General features: G+C 44.2%; 1 protein-coding gene across 2 annotated transcripts in view; it reads left to right on the top strand.

Annotated features, from left to right (window-relative positions):
* LOC110529458 (serine/threonine-protein kinase D3) overlaps positions 1 to 18,765 on the top strand; it is a 65,995-nt gene that overhangs the window by 33,803 nt on the left and 13,427 nt on the right. The window contains exons 3-7 of one of the 2 annotated variants that reach the window (XM_021611634.2): positions 7,358 to 7,496; positions 12,305 to 12,436; positions 12,718 to 12,875; positions 15,305 to 15,497; positions 17,475 to 17,552. In XM_021611634.2, the coding sequence (XP_021467309.1) occupies positions 7,358 to 7,496; positions 12,305 to 12,436; positions 12,718 to 12,875; positions 15,305 to 15,497; positions 17,475 to 17,552 (700 nt within the window). The remainder of the gene's footprint in view (positions 1 to 7,357; positions 7,497 to 12,304; positions 12,437 to 12,717; positions 12,876 to 15,304; positions 15,498 to 17,474; positions 17,553 to 18,765) is intronic. The other variant, XM_021611635.2, reaches the window with a different exon arrangement.

Consider the following 18,765-nt stretch of genomic DNA (forward strand, 5'->3'; position numbering starts at 1 on the left):
ATGTGACGAGGCTGTGTGTACCCCTTCTCCTCTGGTCTGATGTGACGAGGCTGTGTGTACCCCTTCTCCCCTGGTCTGATGTGACGAGGCTGTGTGTACCCCTTCTCCCCTGGTCTGATGTGACGAGGCTGTGTGTACCCCTTCTCCTCTGGTTTGATGTGACGAGGCTGTGTGTACCCCTTTTCCTCTGGTCTGATGTGACGAGGCTGTGTGTACCCCTTTTCCTCTGGTCTGATGTGACGAGGCTGTGTGTACCCCTTCTCCCCTGGTCTGATGTGACGAGGCTGTGTGTACCCCTTCTCCTCTGGTCTGATGTGACGAGGCTGTGTGTACCCCTTTTCTTCTGGCCTGAAGTGATGAGGCTGTGTGTACCCCTTTTCCTCTGGCCTGAAGTGATGAGGCTGTGTGTACTCCTTCCTCTCCCCTAGTCTGAAGTGTGTATGGCTTGGTGTATGATGGGTGTATTGCTTGGTGTATGGTGTGTGTATGGCTCGGTGTATGGTGTGTGTATGGCTCGGTTTATGGTGTGTGTATGGCTCGGTGTATGGTGTGTGTATGGCTTGGTTTATGGTGTGTGTATGGCTCGGTGTATGGTGATATGGCTCGGTGTATTATGTGTGTATTGCTTGGTGTATGGTGTGTGTATGGCTCGGTTTATGGTGTGTGTATGGCTCGTGTATGGTGATATGGTTCGGTGTATGGTGATATGGCTCGGTGTATGGTGATATGGCTCGGTGTATGGTGATAAGGCTTGGTGTAGTATGTGTGTATGGCTTGGTGTATGGTGTGTGTATAGCTTGGTTTATGGTGTGTGTATGGCTTGGTGTGGGTCAGCTGCCTGCCTTGCCTTGCTCTGACATAGCAGTGACTTCTTGAGTCACAAACAAACATGACGACTGATGGCTCAGAAGGAAGAGTGACAGAAGGGAACTGCTATTTGGAGTAGTTGCTAAGAACGGCATGTCTCAGAATCTGAGAAGAAGAAGAAGATGGAAGATGGCTGACTGTTGGTGTCTTTTGAGCCTCAAATCACTCTTTCCTCTTTTGAACATGAATTTATCCCAGTGTAAATAAATGACATAGGGATAGCAAAAGTTCTGCAGTCACACACATTAGAGCACACACTTACACACACACATACTCACACAAATGCGTGTGTAAACACACACACACACACACACACACACACACATACACACACACACACACACACACACACACACACACACACACACACACACACACACACACACAAACACAATCCCATCCCTTAAGGGGGCAAGAGGGGCACAGGAAGAGCTCTGTAATTTGAAAAGAATGCCGGTGAGGGTCATAAACAGGTCATGGATTAGAACTAAAACACAAAGTCAAATCACTGGTCTCATAGGGACCCTCTTTATACACATTTAGTCCACCATGCAGTCTGAATTTATCAACAGCATGTTATTAAAACATGATATGTGTCTGGTATTTTTGTCAAGCACTGCATTTTCTCAATGCTACCTCTCAGACTCCTACATACACACAGGACGCATCCCAAATGACACATCCCAAATGACACCCTATTCCATACATAGTGCACTATATTTGACCTGAGCCTTATGGGCCCTGATCAAAAGTAGCGCACTAAACAGGGAATAGGATGCCATTTGGGACGGAGATACAGTCAGACTCTGCAGCAGTCAGAGTGTGTTTACATATTCTCCACATGTCAAACTCTGTCTGTCTGTCTGTCTGTCTGTCTGTCTGTCTGTCTGTCTGTCTGTCTGTCTGTCTGTAGAACAATGTGTCTTGAGGGCTGGGTGGTGGTGTTCTCAGATAGCTGTTCTTTGTATGATTGTGATGTTGTGTGTGTGTTGATTGTTTCAAACTTTTCACATCATCATTAGACTATTTTCTTCAATTTGTACCCTTAAATTAGCCTTGTTCATGGCCCCATTTCAGAGCAGAAGAATGGAATGCACAAACACTCAACCTCTGTTTCACAAAGAGCCACAAAATACAATTTTATCTCTCAGTTGTTGGGCTGTGAAGACTCAGAGCTATGTACCTTCTACAGACTACAGCACTTCCTCTAAACAGGAACAAGCGGTTTGTAACTTGGCAACCATATACTCAGGCTATGGTATGCATGGCAAAAACACAATTTTCTCTACCTAGACAATTGGGAGTTTTTTTAAATATATATATTATTAGCTTGTTCCTTCATATAGGGCTGAATCCATGAGATCTTGAGGTCTGCATGCGTGACTCGATTTCTCTCACAAATATACTATTGACATGATTTATGCTTAAGTCAGAGTTGCGTGATCGAGAGACACACCTGTCTATATAAGGTCCCACAGTTGACAGTGCATGTCAGAGAAAAAACCAAGCAATGAGTTTGAAGGAATTGTCTGTAGCGCGCCAAGACAGGATTTGCTATGAGACTTGAAATTGAGCCCAGGTGCATTCTGTTTCCATTATTCATCCTTGAGATGTTTCTACAACTTGATTGGCGTCCACCTGTGGTAAATTCAATTGATTGGATATGATTTGGAAAGGCACACACCTGTCTATATAAGGTCCTACAGCTGACAGTCCATGTCAGAGCAAAAACCAAGCCATGAGGTCGAAGTTATTTTTCGTAGAGCTCCGAGACAGGATTGTGTCGAGGCACAGATCTGGGGAAGGGCGCAAAAATGTCTGCAGCATTGAAGGTCCTCAAGAACACAGTGGCCTCCATCATTCTTAAATGGAAGATGTTTGGAAACACCAAGAGACTTCCTAGAGCTGGTCATGTGGCCAAACTGAGCAATTGGGAGAGAAGGGCCTTGGTCAGGGAGGTGACCAAGAATCTGATGGTCACTCTGACAGAGCTCTAGAGTTCCTCTGTGGAGATGGGAGAACCTTCCAGAAGGACAACCGTCTCTGCAGCACTCCACCAATCAGGCCTTTATGGTAGAGTGGACAGACGGAAGCCACTCCTCAGTAAAAGGCACATGACAGCCCGTTTGGAGTTTTCAAAAGGCACCTATAGACTCTCAGACCATGAGAAACAAGATTCTCTGGTCTGATGAAACCGAGATTGAACTTTTTGGCCTGAATGCCAAGTGTCACATCTGGAAGAAACCTGGCATCATTCCTAGGGTGAAGCATGGTGGTGGCAGCATCATGCTGTGGGGATGTTTTTCAGCAGCAGGGACTGGGAGACTAGTCAGGATCGAGGCAAAGATGAACAGAGCAAATTACAGAGATCGTTGATGAAAACCTGTTCCAGGCGCTCAGGACCTCAGACTGGGGCGAAGGTTCACCTTCAAACAGGACAATGACCCTAAGCACACAGCCAAGACAACACACTTAACCCTAATTGCTCATGTAAGCTGCTCTGAATAAGAGCATCTGCAAAATAACTAAATAGTAAATGTAATGTTCATTTTGCTGCCTCCAACTTTGTTTTGGAGAATTTGGCAGTAGGTCCAACCGGCCTCACAATCACAGACCATGTGTAACTACGCCAGCTCAGGACCTCCACATCCGTCATTTTAACCTGCGGGATCGTCTGGGGGGTGCTGAGGAGTAATAAAGCCCTTTTGTGGGGAAAAACTCATTCTGATTGACTGGGCCTTTGTGGGTGAGCCTGGCTGCCAAGCGGGTGGCCCTATGCCATCCAAGGCCCACCCATGGATGCACCAATGCCCAGTCATGTGAAATCCATAGATTAGGGTATTCATTTCAATTTCAACTGTAACTCAGTAAAATCTTTGAAACTGTTGCATTTTGCGTTTATATTTTTGTTCAGTATACTTTGCTGTAATGGCAATTGAAGATGTTCAAAACAGTGGCCAGACAAAAACAATGGATTTTTCCCCCTTTAGAATAACAAAAAAAACTATTTCATAGTTGATACTAATTCAGAGGGGAATGCCTTTACCATCCAAATTAATGAGGCCCTCTGGTTGACGGGGCTGTGGACGTCATGGCAACCTTGTCCCACTTATCTTAACTTCCTGTAGTTCTATGGCATCTATGCTATGTGTTCTAGTGAGGTAACAGATCAGTGAGGTACAGGGAAAAAAGCAAATACCTGTTTACCTTTTGTTTCCTATTGGGCTGCCCTGTCCAGAGCCTCTCCTCTCATCCAACACACTGATAGATGTACCCTTAATGGCTTGTCAAGAGCTATATACGGGGGTAATCTTAGCAACCAGAACCAAATCAGCTATTTACATTTTAGACTAATACGGGAGTAAAATGGCTGTGTCTGATTCAGGGTTTTAGATGTCTCGTTGAGTGCAACCCCAATTTAACTCAAGGTCTTGTTGTGCGTCAGTTGACAGCTTGATTTCGTGTTGAGGCTCGGGTTTTGTTTAACACCGTCAAATGTGTCCATACAGTGCAACAGCACACCTATTTCCTGGTCTGTTGCAACTTCAGCTGGTTCTGCATTTGCAGTATCTTCTGTGCGATATGCACACATAGCAGAAAATAGATCCCCCTGGCCCCTCACACACTCATCTTAAAGTTAAGACGCTACATGAGCCAGTGCCTGTGAGAGGAGGACTCTGCTCCGGATGAACTGATATGGCCTGATCTCATTGAAATCAAATTTGATTTGTCACAGGTGCCAAATACAACAAGTGTACAGTGAAATGCTTACTTACAAGCCTTCCCAATGATGCAGAGTTCAAATAAGGAAAGAAAAATGAAGCTACACGAATGAAGCTAGAGTATATACAGGGAGTAGCAGTACCAGGTCAAAGTGCAGGGTTACGAGGTAGTTGAGGTATTTTTTTTAACCTTTTTTTAACTAGGCAAGTCAGTTAAGAACAAATTCTTATTTTCGATGACGGCCTAGGAACAGTGGGTTAACTTGTCAGCTCAGGGATTCGATCTTGCAACCTTTCGGTTACTTGTCCAACGCTCTTACCACTAGGCTACCTTCCACCCCTAGAGGTATGTACATGTGGGCAGGCATCCATCCTAGTCTGACGTGAACCACACATCGGTGTGTGGTTCACGTCAGAGTCAGATTATTTACCCTCGGTAGAGACTTACTGAGTCAATGGTCTCAGATAATAGCATATGAGTACTGTAGAGATTAGAGGGTGTACGACAAGACGGGGAGGTGGGGCTCAGCTGTTTAGATGGACTTATGTACCAAAGGCATCCTGTAACGGAACCAGGCCACCGCTGATGCTCAGTCTGCTCTGCTGTGGTTCCTGGGTAGTGAGCCGAGCAGGGATGGGGTGGAGGAGGAGGGTTCAGACATGACCCAGACCTCTCTCTCTCCCAGTCTCCTCAGTGATCTGATCATGTTTAACGTCTTACTAGCGTGGCGGACTGAGTCGTCAGAATCAGAAAATCCTCTTTAGGGTCTGATGAGAGGGTGATGATAGAGTGGAGATTGTGCGTCTGCCAGTGTTAAGCTTGGTTAATAGTGGTTTAACACAGAGGGGATCAGCTCTTTTTACATGTATTCACATCGCTGCTTAGTTTTTCCCATTAAAGTCACACTCTGTAAGATGTGCTCACCCAATCAAAGACTAGGCCACTGGCAAAACTGTAAACGTTACGGAGTAGCAAAAGTATCCCATGGCATTTTCACATGCAAATAGCACTTGATTTGTATGATATATCTGTGGTGCTCATTCCTTATGTGAGTCGAAGAATCAAACAGTTGCTTGTCGTTGTGGCAAGTATGTGGATTACAGATAGTACTGCAGTACTAGGAAGTTGGCGTTTTTTATGCCTCTAACATAAAACAAGATAATGTCATGGTGCATCATGTGATCAGGCAGCCCACTGGGCACACACTAGTTGAATCAACATTGTTTCCACGTCATTTCAATGAAATGGAATAGACATTCAATTAAAATCAAATCAAAATCAAATCAAATTGTATTGGTCACATACACATGGTTAGCAGATGTTATTGCGAGTGTAGCGAAATGCTTGTGCTTCTAGTTCTGACAGCGCAGCAGTATCTAACAGGTAATCTAACAATTGACGTCTGTGCCCAGTGGGAGACCTCCACTCATGGGGCTGATAGATATATCCTGAGATTTCTATTTCCCTATCGCCCCAAGATCATAATCTTTCATTTTTATGATATTGAATCATGATGAGATTTATACTTTATCCTAAAGTATAACATGAGATGACCCTATGTCTGACATAAAATACATGGGGACATATCACGTTGAGGGATCAACCATAAACAGTCATCCACCCTGTGGCACATCACATTTACATTATTCCATGCAGGCTCCATCCAATAGGAGACCTAAATACTTAATTCTGATAGGATAGACAGAGGACATCTCACTTCCTTGTTTGCCTTGCTCAGTTCAGTCTGATTTGCATGTACATTATCTCTGTTACAGATTTCGGAGTCAGATTAACGTTCTGATTCTAACTCCTACAGATACTGTGTCCTGTCCCCTGGGTGGATGGCTGTCCGTTGCTGATGTGTCGATAAAGTTTGGACTGTAATATAAATGACACTGCCTTTTTACTATTAGCAGAGTTCAACAAGCAGTTGACCTCTATAGACACAAAGTATTGTCTCTTGACATACACAGGACTGTGTGGTTTTGTCTTCATGGGCTACTGCTTAACTGATGACTGCATCTGAATATTTTATGTGTTATTTGTGATCACCGTGCCTTTTAGTAGTTCAGTGTGTCAAGTGGTGGGTTATTGCTTCTGGGGGGCGTCTGTATGCTGTTGGGTTGAACTGGGCTGGTTGGCTTGTGGTGTGGTGTATTTTAGTATGTCAGTCAATCAGTCAATATGGCACATTGTTTGGGATGCCCTGTGTGTTATGGTCAGTTGGGTGTCATATTGTTTGGGTTGGGGATGTGTTATGGTCTTGTCAGTTGGGTGTCATATTGTTTGGGCTGTACTGTATCTGCAGCTGTAGGAGGACAGATGGCTAAAGGCAGCAAGGTGTCAATGACAGGACCTCATCATAATTCATGACTAGAGGAGATTCATCTCTGCAGCTCCTAATGAGAGCTGTGCAGCTACCAGTCCGGAGCCTGTGGGTTCAATTTCCTGCTGTCACTCGCTCTGTGCTGTGCTGGCTGCTGCACACACACTCCATGCAAACTGCAAACACACTCCATTAAAACTGCAAACACACTCCATGCAAACTGCGCTTCACTCGTTTCCTGCTAGTAGTGTAGGTCTACAAGGGCCCCATCCACAATCCCTTCTCAGAAAAAAAACGTTGCTCTATATGCCTTAACTAAAAATAACTTTTAATTGAGAATCCCAGGCCTGAGTTATACATACTATCAGTTATTGGAAGCACTGCACTGTGACATATTGTGTAAACCAAACATACCTGTAATACTTCTCCTCCTCCTCCCAGTTCCCAGAGTGTGGATTCTTTGGCATGTACGACAAGATCCTTCTGTTCCGCCATGATCTAACTTCAGAGAACATCCTGCAGCGACTGACGTCAGCGGAGGACATCCATGAGGGAGACCTGATCGAGGTGGTCCTCTCCGGTGAGACCTGGAAAAGGGTTGGAGATACTCCATGTCACAAGAAATGAGGTTGATATCGAGAGATGAGGTTGATATTGAGAGATGAGGTTGATATTGAGAGATGAGGTTGATATTGAGAGATGAGGTTGATATTGAGAGATGAGGTTGATATCGAGAGATGAAGCAGATTAATGCAGGGTAGTAACATTATGAGTTGCGATTATGGTTTGTTGTTTAGCTAGCTAGCTACACGTCTAAATAAAAGACTCCACTATGCAAGTAACCATTTCAATAGAATGTTCATGATGTCACTGAGACTACTGTCAATAGACGGAGATGGTCAATTATATCTACTCTTTCAGAGCACTCTCTTCTGATTGTGCCATAATAACAGAATCAATTTACGAACGCTCAACACCCGTTGAATATCAGAGTCAGTAAACGTTGGCAAAAAAAGCATAATTAAATTGTTGCCAGCAGCACAGTTACAGTCACCTACTTTCTGGATAACATGAAAACAGCCTAACCAGCTCTGCTACGGTGAGTAAAATGGTCAGAGTTCTCTCATTTGTGTCTGGAAGTAGCTAGCAAGCTAGCCAACGTTAGCCAGTTAGCTTGGGTGCTGTTGTTAGGTCAGAACGCTTGGATCAACCCTACTCCTCGGCCAGAGTGTCCAGTGTGCACTCTGAATGGTCCGAGAGCGAAACGCTCTGAATTTACGAACCGGTCGATATGACAACGCTCTGAGCACACTCTGGCACTCCAGATTTAATTTATGAACGCAAGCGTAGTATAAACCAGCCTTTAGTCTTGACATTTTTGGTTGTTCAGTACATGGCCTCACATGTGAATCCTCAAAGAGATGGGTGGGGCTAAGGATAAAGAGGGTGTGAACGATGCTGTATGGGTTTAGACAAAGAAGTGCTCTCCCGTAGGTGTACCAAAACATTCAAGGGCCATTTTCTCAAAAGGGATGTTACAAGTCTTTTAACTTTCAAAGCAGATTTACTTTCCCATTGTTCCTCAACTGTAGTGTATTATATACAGTTTTATAGCTCTGAGTCTCTACTTAATTTTTTTTTAAACACTATTTAAAATGTTGCTACATAAGAGTGAATCGAGCCAGACCGTCACATTTAGGATGTGCCACATTATAGGTACAGGGATCTCTTTGTTTACCCTGTAACACCCCAGTGTTTCAGATCTCTCCAGATCTCTCCTGTGTAGCTACTATTTTGTCCATATGCCCACCCCCCCATGTCTCTCCTATGTATCCCCTTCAGTATTCATCCCCTATGTCAACCTATGATAACCCCACAACATTTTCGGTGGGCATATTCCCTTTCAATGCAGTGCCTTGTGGTCTGTTGTTGATCATCCTAGGTGTGAAACTCAACCAACACCTGAACAGCTACACACCCCAGAGTAGTATTCATTTAGAAATCCAACACACAAGATGAAATGTATGAACTCACAGCCCAACCACACAAGACTCAACCCCAGACCACTTCCTGATCCTCTCTGCTTGTTTTTGGTGCAGCACGGCCCCACAGTCAGTGCAGATGTAGTGTTGATTACGTTTTAGTCTGACTGTTCTATACGTTTCTCCATCACCTGCTACTGTGTGTGCTCGGGATAAAATACTAAAATGTCATGTTTTTCCCTCTCTGGTTTTGCCCAGACAGGGCTGCTGAGTTCAGCTCGGTTCAGATCCCTGTCACCTTCTTTGTTCTGCTCTATTCTGCTCTATTCTGCCCTGTTCTGTTTTGCCTTATTCTGCCCTGTTCTGCTCTGCTCTGTTCAGTTCTGATCTGTTCTGCCCTGTTCTGCTCTGTTCAGTTCTGCCCTGTTCTGTTTTGCCTTATTCTGCCCTGTTCTGCTCTGCTCTGTTCAGTTCTGATCTGTTCTGCCCTGTTCTGCTCTGTTCAGTTCTGATCTGTTCTGCCTTGTTCTGCTCTGTTCAGTTCTGACCTGTTCTGCGCTGTTCTGCTCTGTTCTACTCTGCTCTGCTCTGTTCTGCCCTGTTAGCCTCTGTTCTGGTCTGCCCTGTTCTACTCTATTCTGTTCTGTTGTAATGTGTTCTGTTCTACTCTGCTCTGCTCTGCTATGTTGTGTTCTGCTCTGTTCTGCCCTGTTCTGCTCTGTTCTACTCTGTTCTAATGTGTTCTACTCTATTTTTCCCTGTTCTACTCTGTTATGTTCTGCTCTGTTCTGCAAGGTCTAAGCTGGTGTCTCTCAGAGACCGTGGCAGATTACTCTTGACTCCCAATTTCAAAGCCATGCAATTTATATTTCTGTAGTTGCTGATTCTCCGTGATTGATGAGGACGTTGATCCTGACCTGATTAATGTTGCTCATGCACTTTCACATCTATCCCCACCTAGTAATTGTTAGATTAAGGATAGGATAAGACTATTATTATCATGTATAGTCTTATGAATACATTTTAGGTACCTAACCTGTGTGTCATTTAGAAAACCAATAGCAGAGCAGTGTGTTTTTTTTCTGAGTGCAGAATACTCTCATCTCTCCTCTAAAGTGAATAATTGCCCTTTCAGAACACTGTCTGGTTTGTTGTGTACTCACTGAGAATGCGGTTGCTATGGCGCTGTTTTTCATTTCAACCACTTGGCCTTCATGTTCGCCTATTGATAAAAAGACAGAGAGGGGTTTATGAACAGTAAATCTATTTTCTTTGAAAACCGACATGAAATTAAGGGTTGGACTGAGCAAAGAGCAAAGGTGGCTAGACTTCAGAGAGAAAGAAGCCAATTTGTGCCCTCAGAGAAATGTCCAACAGGGAGAGAACAGGCATGTCACTCAACAGTTCTCAATGTAACTACATTAAAGTGACTCATGAATACCCCAATTAACTATGTCTACGTCCCAAATGGCACCCTATTCTCTATATAGTGCACTACTTTTGATCAGGACCCATACTACAGTTAAAGTCGGAAGTTTACATTCACCTTAGCCAAATACGGGCAGTTTTTCACAATTCCTGGCATTTAATCCTAGTAAAATTCCCTGTCAGTTAGGATCACCACTTTATTTTAAGAATGTGAAATGTCAGAATAATAGTAGAGAGAATTATTTATTTCAGCTTTTATTTATTTCATCACATTCCCAGTGGGTCAGAAGTTTACATTCACTCAATTAGTATTTGGTAGCATTGCCTTTAAATTGTTTAACTTGGGTCAAACGTTTCGGATAGCCTTCCACAAGCTTCCCACAATAAGTTGGGTGAATTTTGGCCTATTCCTTCTGACAGACCTGGTGAAACTGAGTCAGGTTTGTAGGCCTCCTTTCTTGCACACGCCTTTTCAGTTCTGCCTATAACATTTCTATAGGATTGAGGTCAGGGCTTTGTGGTGGCCACTCCAATACCTTGGCTTTGTTGTCCTTAAGCCATTTTGCCACAACTTTGGAAGTATGCTTGGGGTCATTGTCCATTTGGAAGACCCATTTGCGACCAAGCTTTAACTTCCTGACTGATGTCTTGAGATGTTGCTTCAATATATCCACATAATTTTCCTCCTCATGATGCCATCTATTTTGTGAAGTGCACCAGTCCCTCCTGCAGCAAAGCACCCCCACAACATGATGCTGCCACCCCTGTGCTTCATGGTTGGGATGGTGTTCCCCCTTTTCCCTCCAAACATAACGATGGTCATTATGGCCAAACAGTTCTATTTTTTTTTCATCAGACCAGAGGACATTTCTCCACAAAGTACGATCTTTGTCGCCATGTGCAGTTGCAAACCGTAGTCTGGCTTTTCTATGGTGGATTTGGAGCCGTGCCTTCTTCCTTGCTGAGCGGTCTTTCAGGTTATGTCGATATAGGACTTGTTTTACTGTGGATCTAAATGATTTTGTACCTGTTTCCTCCAGCATCTTCACAAGGTCATTTGCTGTTGTTCTGGGATTGATTTGCACTTTTCGCACCAAAGTACGTTCATCTCTAGGAGACAGAACTCACCTCCTTCCTGAGCGGTATGACGGCTGTGTGGTCCCATGGTGTTCATACTTGCGTACTATTGTTTGTACAGATGAACGTGGTACCCTCAGGCGTTTGGAAATTGCTCCCAATGATGACCCAGACTTGTGGAGGTCTACAATTTTTCTTCTGAGGTCTTGGCTGATTTCTTTTGATTTTCCCATGATGTCAAGCAAAGAGGCACTGAGTTTGAAGGTAGGCCTTGAAATACACCCACAGGTACACCTCCAATTGACTCAAAGAATGTCAATTTGCCTATTTGAAGCTTCTAAAGCCGTGACATCATTTTCTGGAATTTTCCAAGCAGTTTAAAGGCACAGTCAACTTAGTGTAAGTAAACTTTTGACCCACTCATATGTCTGAATAGTAGCACAAGCACAAAGGCACAATGTTCAAGTCAACCATAACGACCGTCAGGCAGTAGGTTACATCCTGGATGTCGATAAATGGTGATTCAATACGTAGCTAGAGTCGTCAGAAAAGTAACAGAAAATGATGGGGGAGACGTTTTGTGGTCAGAGGCGATAGGACAGCCACCCATTCATCAGCTGGGTCTGTTTTGTACTTGACATGCATCTGAAAGGAATTAACAACACTCTGAATCAGAATGACAGTTGAAAAATAATAACATCATGACAGTCTTGTAGGATTGGGGCGATTTCTACTGGCTTTCTGCTAAAGGATTGGTCCACTTCATTTCAAACATTCTAATGGTTTGATCATGACTCATCACAATCCATTTCCTCTGGTATTCATGTCCATGCTTGTCTCGCCTCTTTGTTAATGTTGTTTTTCTTGCAGTACACTAACCCAGTGTGTGTTTGTGTCACAGCTCTAGCCACTGTCGAGGACTTCCAGATACGGCCCCATGCCTTGTATGTGCACTCCTACAAGGCCCCGGCCTTCTGTGATGACTGTGGGGAGATGCTGTGGGGCCTGGTCCGACAGGGCCTCAAATGTGAAGGTATGTCTGGACCCTGCCCCAGTGCCCCCTCAGCCCAGAGCTACTGATCCCAGTCACGTCACTCCTGACCTAGGTTTCACCTCAAATCAAACTCCTGTCTCACATAGGCCCGAATCAAAGCCTGTTGAAGTTTTCATCATATGTAACCTGATAGAAGAGTAAAACAGCACTGAACATTCACCTGGATACAGGTCATTCACATGACCTACACTATACACTATAAGTCTGAGAGAGAGAGAGAAGTGCATGTATGGTTTCTAAGTACTGTGCCTCCTCTATAGGATGTGGGCTGAACTACCACAAGCGCTGCGCCTTTAAGATCCCTAACAACTGTAGCGGGGTGAGAAAGAGACGGCTGTCCAACGTGTCCCTGCCTGGAGCCGTGCTGTCCGTCCCCCGCCCAGCCCCCATCGAACATGTCCCTGTTTCCCAGGAAGAGGTAAGGAGACACTCTCTGTCCTTGTCCCAAATAGGACTCTGTTCCCTATTTAGTGCCCATAGGCCTCTGGTCAAAAGCAGTGCACTATGTAGTGAGTACACACGTGGACGAACACACACATACAGACACGCAAACACACATTCCGTATGCAGGCAGGCACTCAGTCAGGCTGGCCAATTAGTGGTTGGGAGCCTAAAGAGAGTGTTTATGACAAAACGCGTGTATACATACCAAAACCCAGGGACCATTTTACTGAAGAAACAAGGCTCTTCATGTTAATCACTTTCATAAAGTAATTTCAGTCCCTCCTCATGCAGTATTGTACCGTCTAAACAAAGGATTATTTGTGATATTATTAACTTAATCCACTTCTCACTCATTCAATATATAACGTTATATATTGAATAACATGATGCTAAGAACAAATTCTCTTGATTATTTTCCTTCCCACGCAATTTGTGTCTCAAAATATTTATGTAGTGTGCAATTTTGTTCTGGTCAGTTAAATTGATGTTGTGATGTTTAAAATGACCACCAAGATGTGAAATAGCTTTTTAACAAATGTGCCTACAGTGTTGTGGAAGCTACTCTGAAAATATAGTTTACCAAGCTACCATTTACTGGAAGAAGTTAAGCTACACAAAGCTACCCTTAAGAAAAATATAGTTTACTTCACTAAAGTTACTATGAAAAAGTAGTTCATTACACCCCAAACCACTTTGTGAAAAATTATCATATCTAAATCTAAAATGTCATAGACTACAAATTGCAAGAACAGATCTCTCTGGAGTTAGGTGTTAACAGGATGTGTTCTTTAGCTTATTAACCAGTGAAATTTAGGCAGGTCTGATGCTGAAAAAGAAAGGAAATTCTTGCCTACTTCACCCATATTTTATTTTAGCAAAAAAAAGTTGTGTGTAGTTCCAGTAGTTAGCTACACCACCACATGTCAAAAAGTAATGAAGTTCTGAAAACACTACCAAGATTTGAATTTAGTTCAACTACCACCAAACTACTGCACAATCTAATTATATTACTAGTCAAATTACATTTAGTTCACTACTCCAACACTGTGTACCTAGCTATGTATGAACTTGTGATTAGACAATTATTACAAATAAGATGCAGCATGGTTGACTCTGCTCTGCTACCTCCCAGTCAAGACAGACTGGCAGCATGGTTGACTCTGCTCTGCTGCCTCCCAGTCAAGACAGACCGACATCATGGTTGACTCTGCTCGGCTGCCTCCCAGTCAAGACAGACCGACATCATGGTTGACTCTGCTCTGCTGCCTCCCAGTCAAGGCAGACCGGCTGCATGGTTGACTCTGCTCTGCTGCCTCCCAGTCAAGGCAGACCGGCTGCATGGTTGACTCTGCTCTGCTGCCTCCCAGTCAAGGCAGACCGACATCATGGTTGACTCTGCTCTGCTACCTCCCAGTCAAGACAGACCGGCAGCGTGGTTGACTCTGCTCTGCTGCCTCCCAGTCAAGACAGACCGGCAGCATGGTTGACTCTGCTCTGCTGCCTCCCAGTCAAGACAGACCGGCAGCATGGTTGACTCTGCTCTGCTACCTCCCCGTCAAGACAGACCGGCAGCGTGGTTGACTCTGCTCTGCTGCCTCCCAGTCAAGACAGACCAGCAGCATGGTTGACTCTGCTCTGCTGCCTCCCAGTCAAGGCAGACCGGCAGCATGGTTGACTCTGCTCTGCTGCCTCCCAGTCAAGACAGACCGGCAGCATGGTTGACTCTGCTCTGCTGCCTCCCAGTCAAGGCAGACCGGCAGCATGGTTGACTCTGCTCTGCTGCCTCCCAGTCAAGGCAGACCGGCAGCATGGTTGACTCTGCTCTGCTGCCTCCCAGTCAAGACAGACCGGCAGCATGGTTGACTCTGCTCTGCTGCCTCCCAGTCAAGGCAGACCGGCAGCATGGTTGACTCTGCTCTGCTGCCTCCCAGTCAAGACAGACCGGCATCATGGTTGACTCTGCTCTGCTGCCTCCCAGTCAAGGCAGACCAGCAGCATGGTTGACTCTGCTCTGCTGCCTCCCAGTCAAGGCAGATGAAACAAAGCCTTTTCATAAAATCTCTTCTTTTTTGTTTTACACCGGCTACTTCTCTCCTGCCTGTGTGTCCAGTACCTTTCTAAAGAAGTGGTGACTGAAAATACTGTACAATAAAATCTGTGTGAGATGTTATTCAGAACATTACAGTCTGTAGAGATGATACAACATAAAATACACAGTATGGTAATGTCTGGAATGTTTTTCCTATTTTTTTTTACAAATTTACTCTTTCTTTCTCTTGTGCTATCTGTTATCTGTTATCTTTTCCTTCCCTTTCCCCATTGTGCTACCTTCCCCTATCCTCTCTCGGTCTGTCTCTTCTCTTCTCTTCTTCCTCTGTCTCTATCTGTCTCTCATCCCCTCAGCAGCGCCCTCTACAGGGGGCAGGGAAGGGTAACAGCCTGTTGAGCGGCAGGCCTATCTGGATGGAGAAGATGGTGCTGGGAAGGGTCAAGGTGCCTCACACCTTCTCAGTGCACACCTACACCAGACCAACCATCTGCCAGTTCTGTAAACGCCTGCTGAAAGGCCTGTTCCGCCAGGGCATGCAGTGCAAAGGTGAGGCACTCCAAACACTGGAATTATGTTGTGTAGATAGAGGGATCCTGAGTGGTACAGCGATCTAAGGTAATGCATTGCAGTGCTAGAGGTGTCACTACAGACCCGGGTTTGATTCCGGGCTGTATCACAACCGGCCGTGATTGGGAGTCCTATAGGGCGGCGCACAATTGGCCCAGCATCGTCTGGGTTACGGGAGGGTTTGGCCGGGGTAGGCCGTCATTTTAAATAAGAATTTGCTCTTTACTGCCCAGTTAAATAAAGGTTCAATAAAATATATAATCTAATTCAAATGATTAACAGTAGATGTAAGATATTAATGTGACTATGATGTTCATAGATAGTGGGGCAAAAAAAGTATTTAGTCAGCCACCAATTGTGCAAGTTCTCCCACTTAAAAAGATGAGAGAGGCCTGTCATTTTCATCATAGGTACACTTCAACTATGACAGACAAAATGAGAAGAAAACAAATCCAGAAAATCACATTGTAGGATTTGTAATGAATTTATTTGCAAATTATGGTGGAAAATAAGTATTTGGTCACCTACAAACAAGCAAGATTTCTGGCTCTCACAGACCTGTAACTTCTTCTTTAAGAGGCTCCTCTGTCCTCCACTCGTTATCAGTATAAAAGACACCTGTCCACAACCTCAAACAGTCACACTCCAAACTCCACTATGGCCAAGACCAAAGAGCTGTCAAAGGACACCAGAAACAAAATTGTAGACCTGCACCAGGCTGGGAAGACTGAATCTGCAATAGGTAAGCAGCTTGGTTTGAAGAAATCAACTGTGGGCGCAATTATTAGGAAATGGAAGACATACAAGACCACTGATAATCTCCCTCGATCTGGGGCTCCACGCAATCTCTCACCCCGTGGGGTCAAAATGATCACAAGAACAGTGAGCAAAAATCCCAGAACCACACGGGGGGACCTAGTGAATGACCTGCAGAGAGCTGGGACCAAAGTAACAAAGCCTACCATCAGTAACACACTACGCCGCCAGAGACTCAAATCCTGCAGTGCCAGACATGTCCCCCTGCTTAAGCCAGTACATGTCCAGGCCCGTCTGAAGTTTGCTAGAGAGCATTTGGATGATCCAGAAGAAGATTGGGAGAATGTCATATGGTCAGATGAAACCAAAATATAACTTTTTGGTAAAAACTCAACTCGTTGTGTTTGGAGGACAAAGAATGCTGAGTTGCATCCAAAGAACACCATACCTACTGTGAACCATGGGGGTGGAAACATCATGCTTTGGGGCTGTTTTTCTGCAAAGGGACCAGGACGACTGATCCGTGTAAAGGAAAGAATGAATGGGGCCATGTATCGTGAGATTTTGAGTGAAAACCTCCTTCCATCAGCAAGGGCATTGAAGATGAAACGTGGCTGGGTCTTTCAGCATGACAATGATCCCAAACACACCGCCCGGGCAACAAAGGAGTGGCTTCATAAGAATCATTTCAAGGTCCTGGAGTGGCCTCGCCAGTCTCCAGATCTCAACCCCATAGAAAATCTTTGGAGGGAGTTGAAAGTCCGTGTTGCCCAGCAACAGCCCCAAAACATCACTGCTCTAGAGGAGATCTGCAGGAATGGGCCAAAATACCAGCAACAGTGTGTGAAAACCTTGTGAAGACTTACAGAAAACGTTTGACCTCTGTCATTGCCAACAAAGGGTATATAACAAATTATTGAGATAAACTTTTGTTATTGACCAAATACTTATTTTCCACCATAATTTGCAAATAAATTCATTAAAAATCCTACAATGTGATTTTCTGGATTTTTTTCTCATTTTGTCTGTCATAGTTGAAGTGTACCTATGATGAAAATTACAGGCCTCTCTCATCTTTTTAAGTGGGAGAACTTGCACAATTGGTGGCTGACTAAATACTTTTTTGCCCCACTGTATGTCCATATGGCATCTTCGTACAGTCGGTTGAGTGAACATGATGTTGAATCTTCGTGTTTTCAGATTGTAAATTTAACTGCCATAAGAGATGTGCAGCCAAGATACCAAGAGACTGCCTTGGTGAGGTTTCCTTTAATGGAGGTAAGTTTGTCTCAAGTGTATAGCTACCTTAAATTGCCTCCATAACTTGTCCCCACTATTTAGTCAAAAGCATTTCTGCCCCCAGTGTACTGGATGTATTGATGGATATGTGGAAGAATGCCTCCCCCATGTAGTAAGTAGTTAGCCAGGTCCCATACGCTATGTACTGTAGCCAACTCTTCACATGTACTGTTCATACAGTAGGGACCCAGGCTAGTAAGCAGTACATACCTTTACCACATGTACAGTTCATACAGTAGGATACCAGGCTAGTAAGCAGTACATACCTTTACCACATGTACAGTTCATACAGTAGGGACCCAGGCTAGTAAGCAGTACATACCTTTACCACATGTATAGTTCATACAGTAGGATACCAGGCTAGTAAGCAGTACATACCTTTACCACATGTATAGTTCATACAGTAGGATACCAGGCTAGTAAGCAGTACATACCTTTACCACATGTATAGTTCATACAGTAGGATACCAGGCTAGTAAGCAGTACATACCTTTACCACATGTACAGTTCATACAGTAGGATACCAGGCTAGTAAGCAGTACATACCTTTACCACATGTACAGTTCATACAGTAGGATACCAGGCTAGTAAGCAGTACATACCTTTACCACATGTATAGTTCATACAGTAGGATACCAGGCTAGTAAGCAGTACATACCTTTACCACATGTACAGTTCATACAGTAGGATACCAGGCTAGTAAGCAGTACATACCTTTACCACATGTACAGTTCATACAGTAGGATACCAGGCTAGTAAGCAGTACATACCTTTACCACATGTACAGTTCATACAGTAGGGACCCAGGCTAGTAAGCAGTACATACCTTTACCACATGTATAGTTCATACAGTAGGATACCAGGCTAGTAAGCAGTACATACCTTTACCACATGTACAGTTCATACAGTAGGATACCAGGCTAGTAAGCAGTACATACCTTTACCACATGTATAGTTCATACAGTAGGATACCAGGCTAGTAAGCAGTACATACCTTTACCACATGTACAGTTCATACAGTAGGGACCCAGGCTAGTAAGCAGTACATACCTTTACCACATGTACAGTTCATACAGTAGGATACCAGGCTAGTAAGCAGTACATACCTTTACCACATGAGGACCACAGTGGAAATAAGTGTATTTAATGTGTCATCCTCTGGGATTTGTTGTACTTAATTGTTTCAAATCAA

The sequence above is a fragment of the Oncorhynchus mykiss genome, chromosome 8 (genome assembly GCF_013265735.2).
Source record: "Oncorhynchus mykiss isolate Arlee chromosome 8, USDA_OmykA_1.1, whole genome shotgun sequence".
Taxonomy (NCBI): domain Eukaryota; kingdom Metazoa; phylum Chordata; class Actinopteri; order Salmoniformes; family Salmonidae; genus Oncorhynchus; species Oncorhynchus mykiss.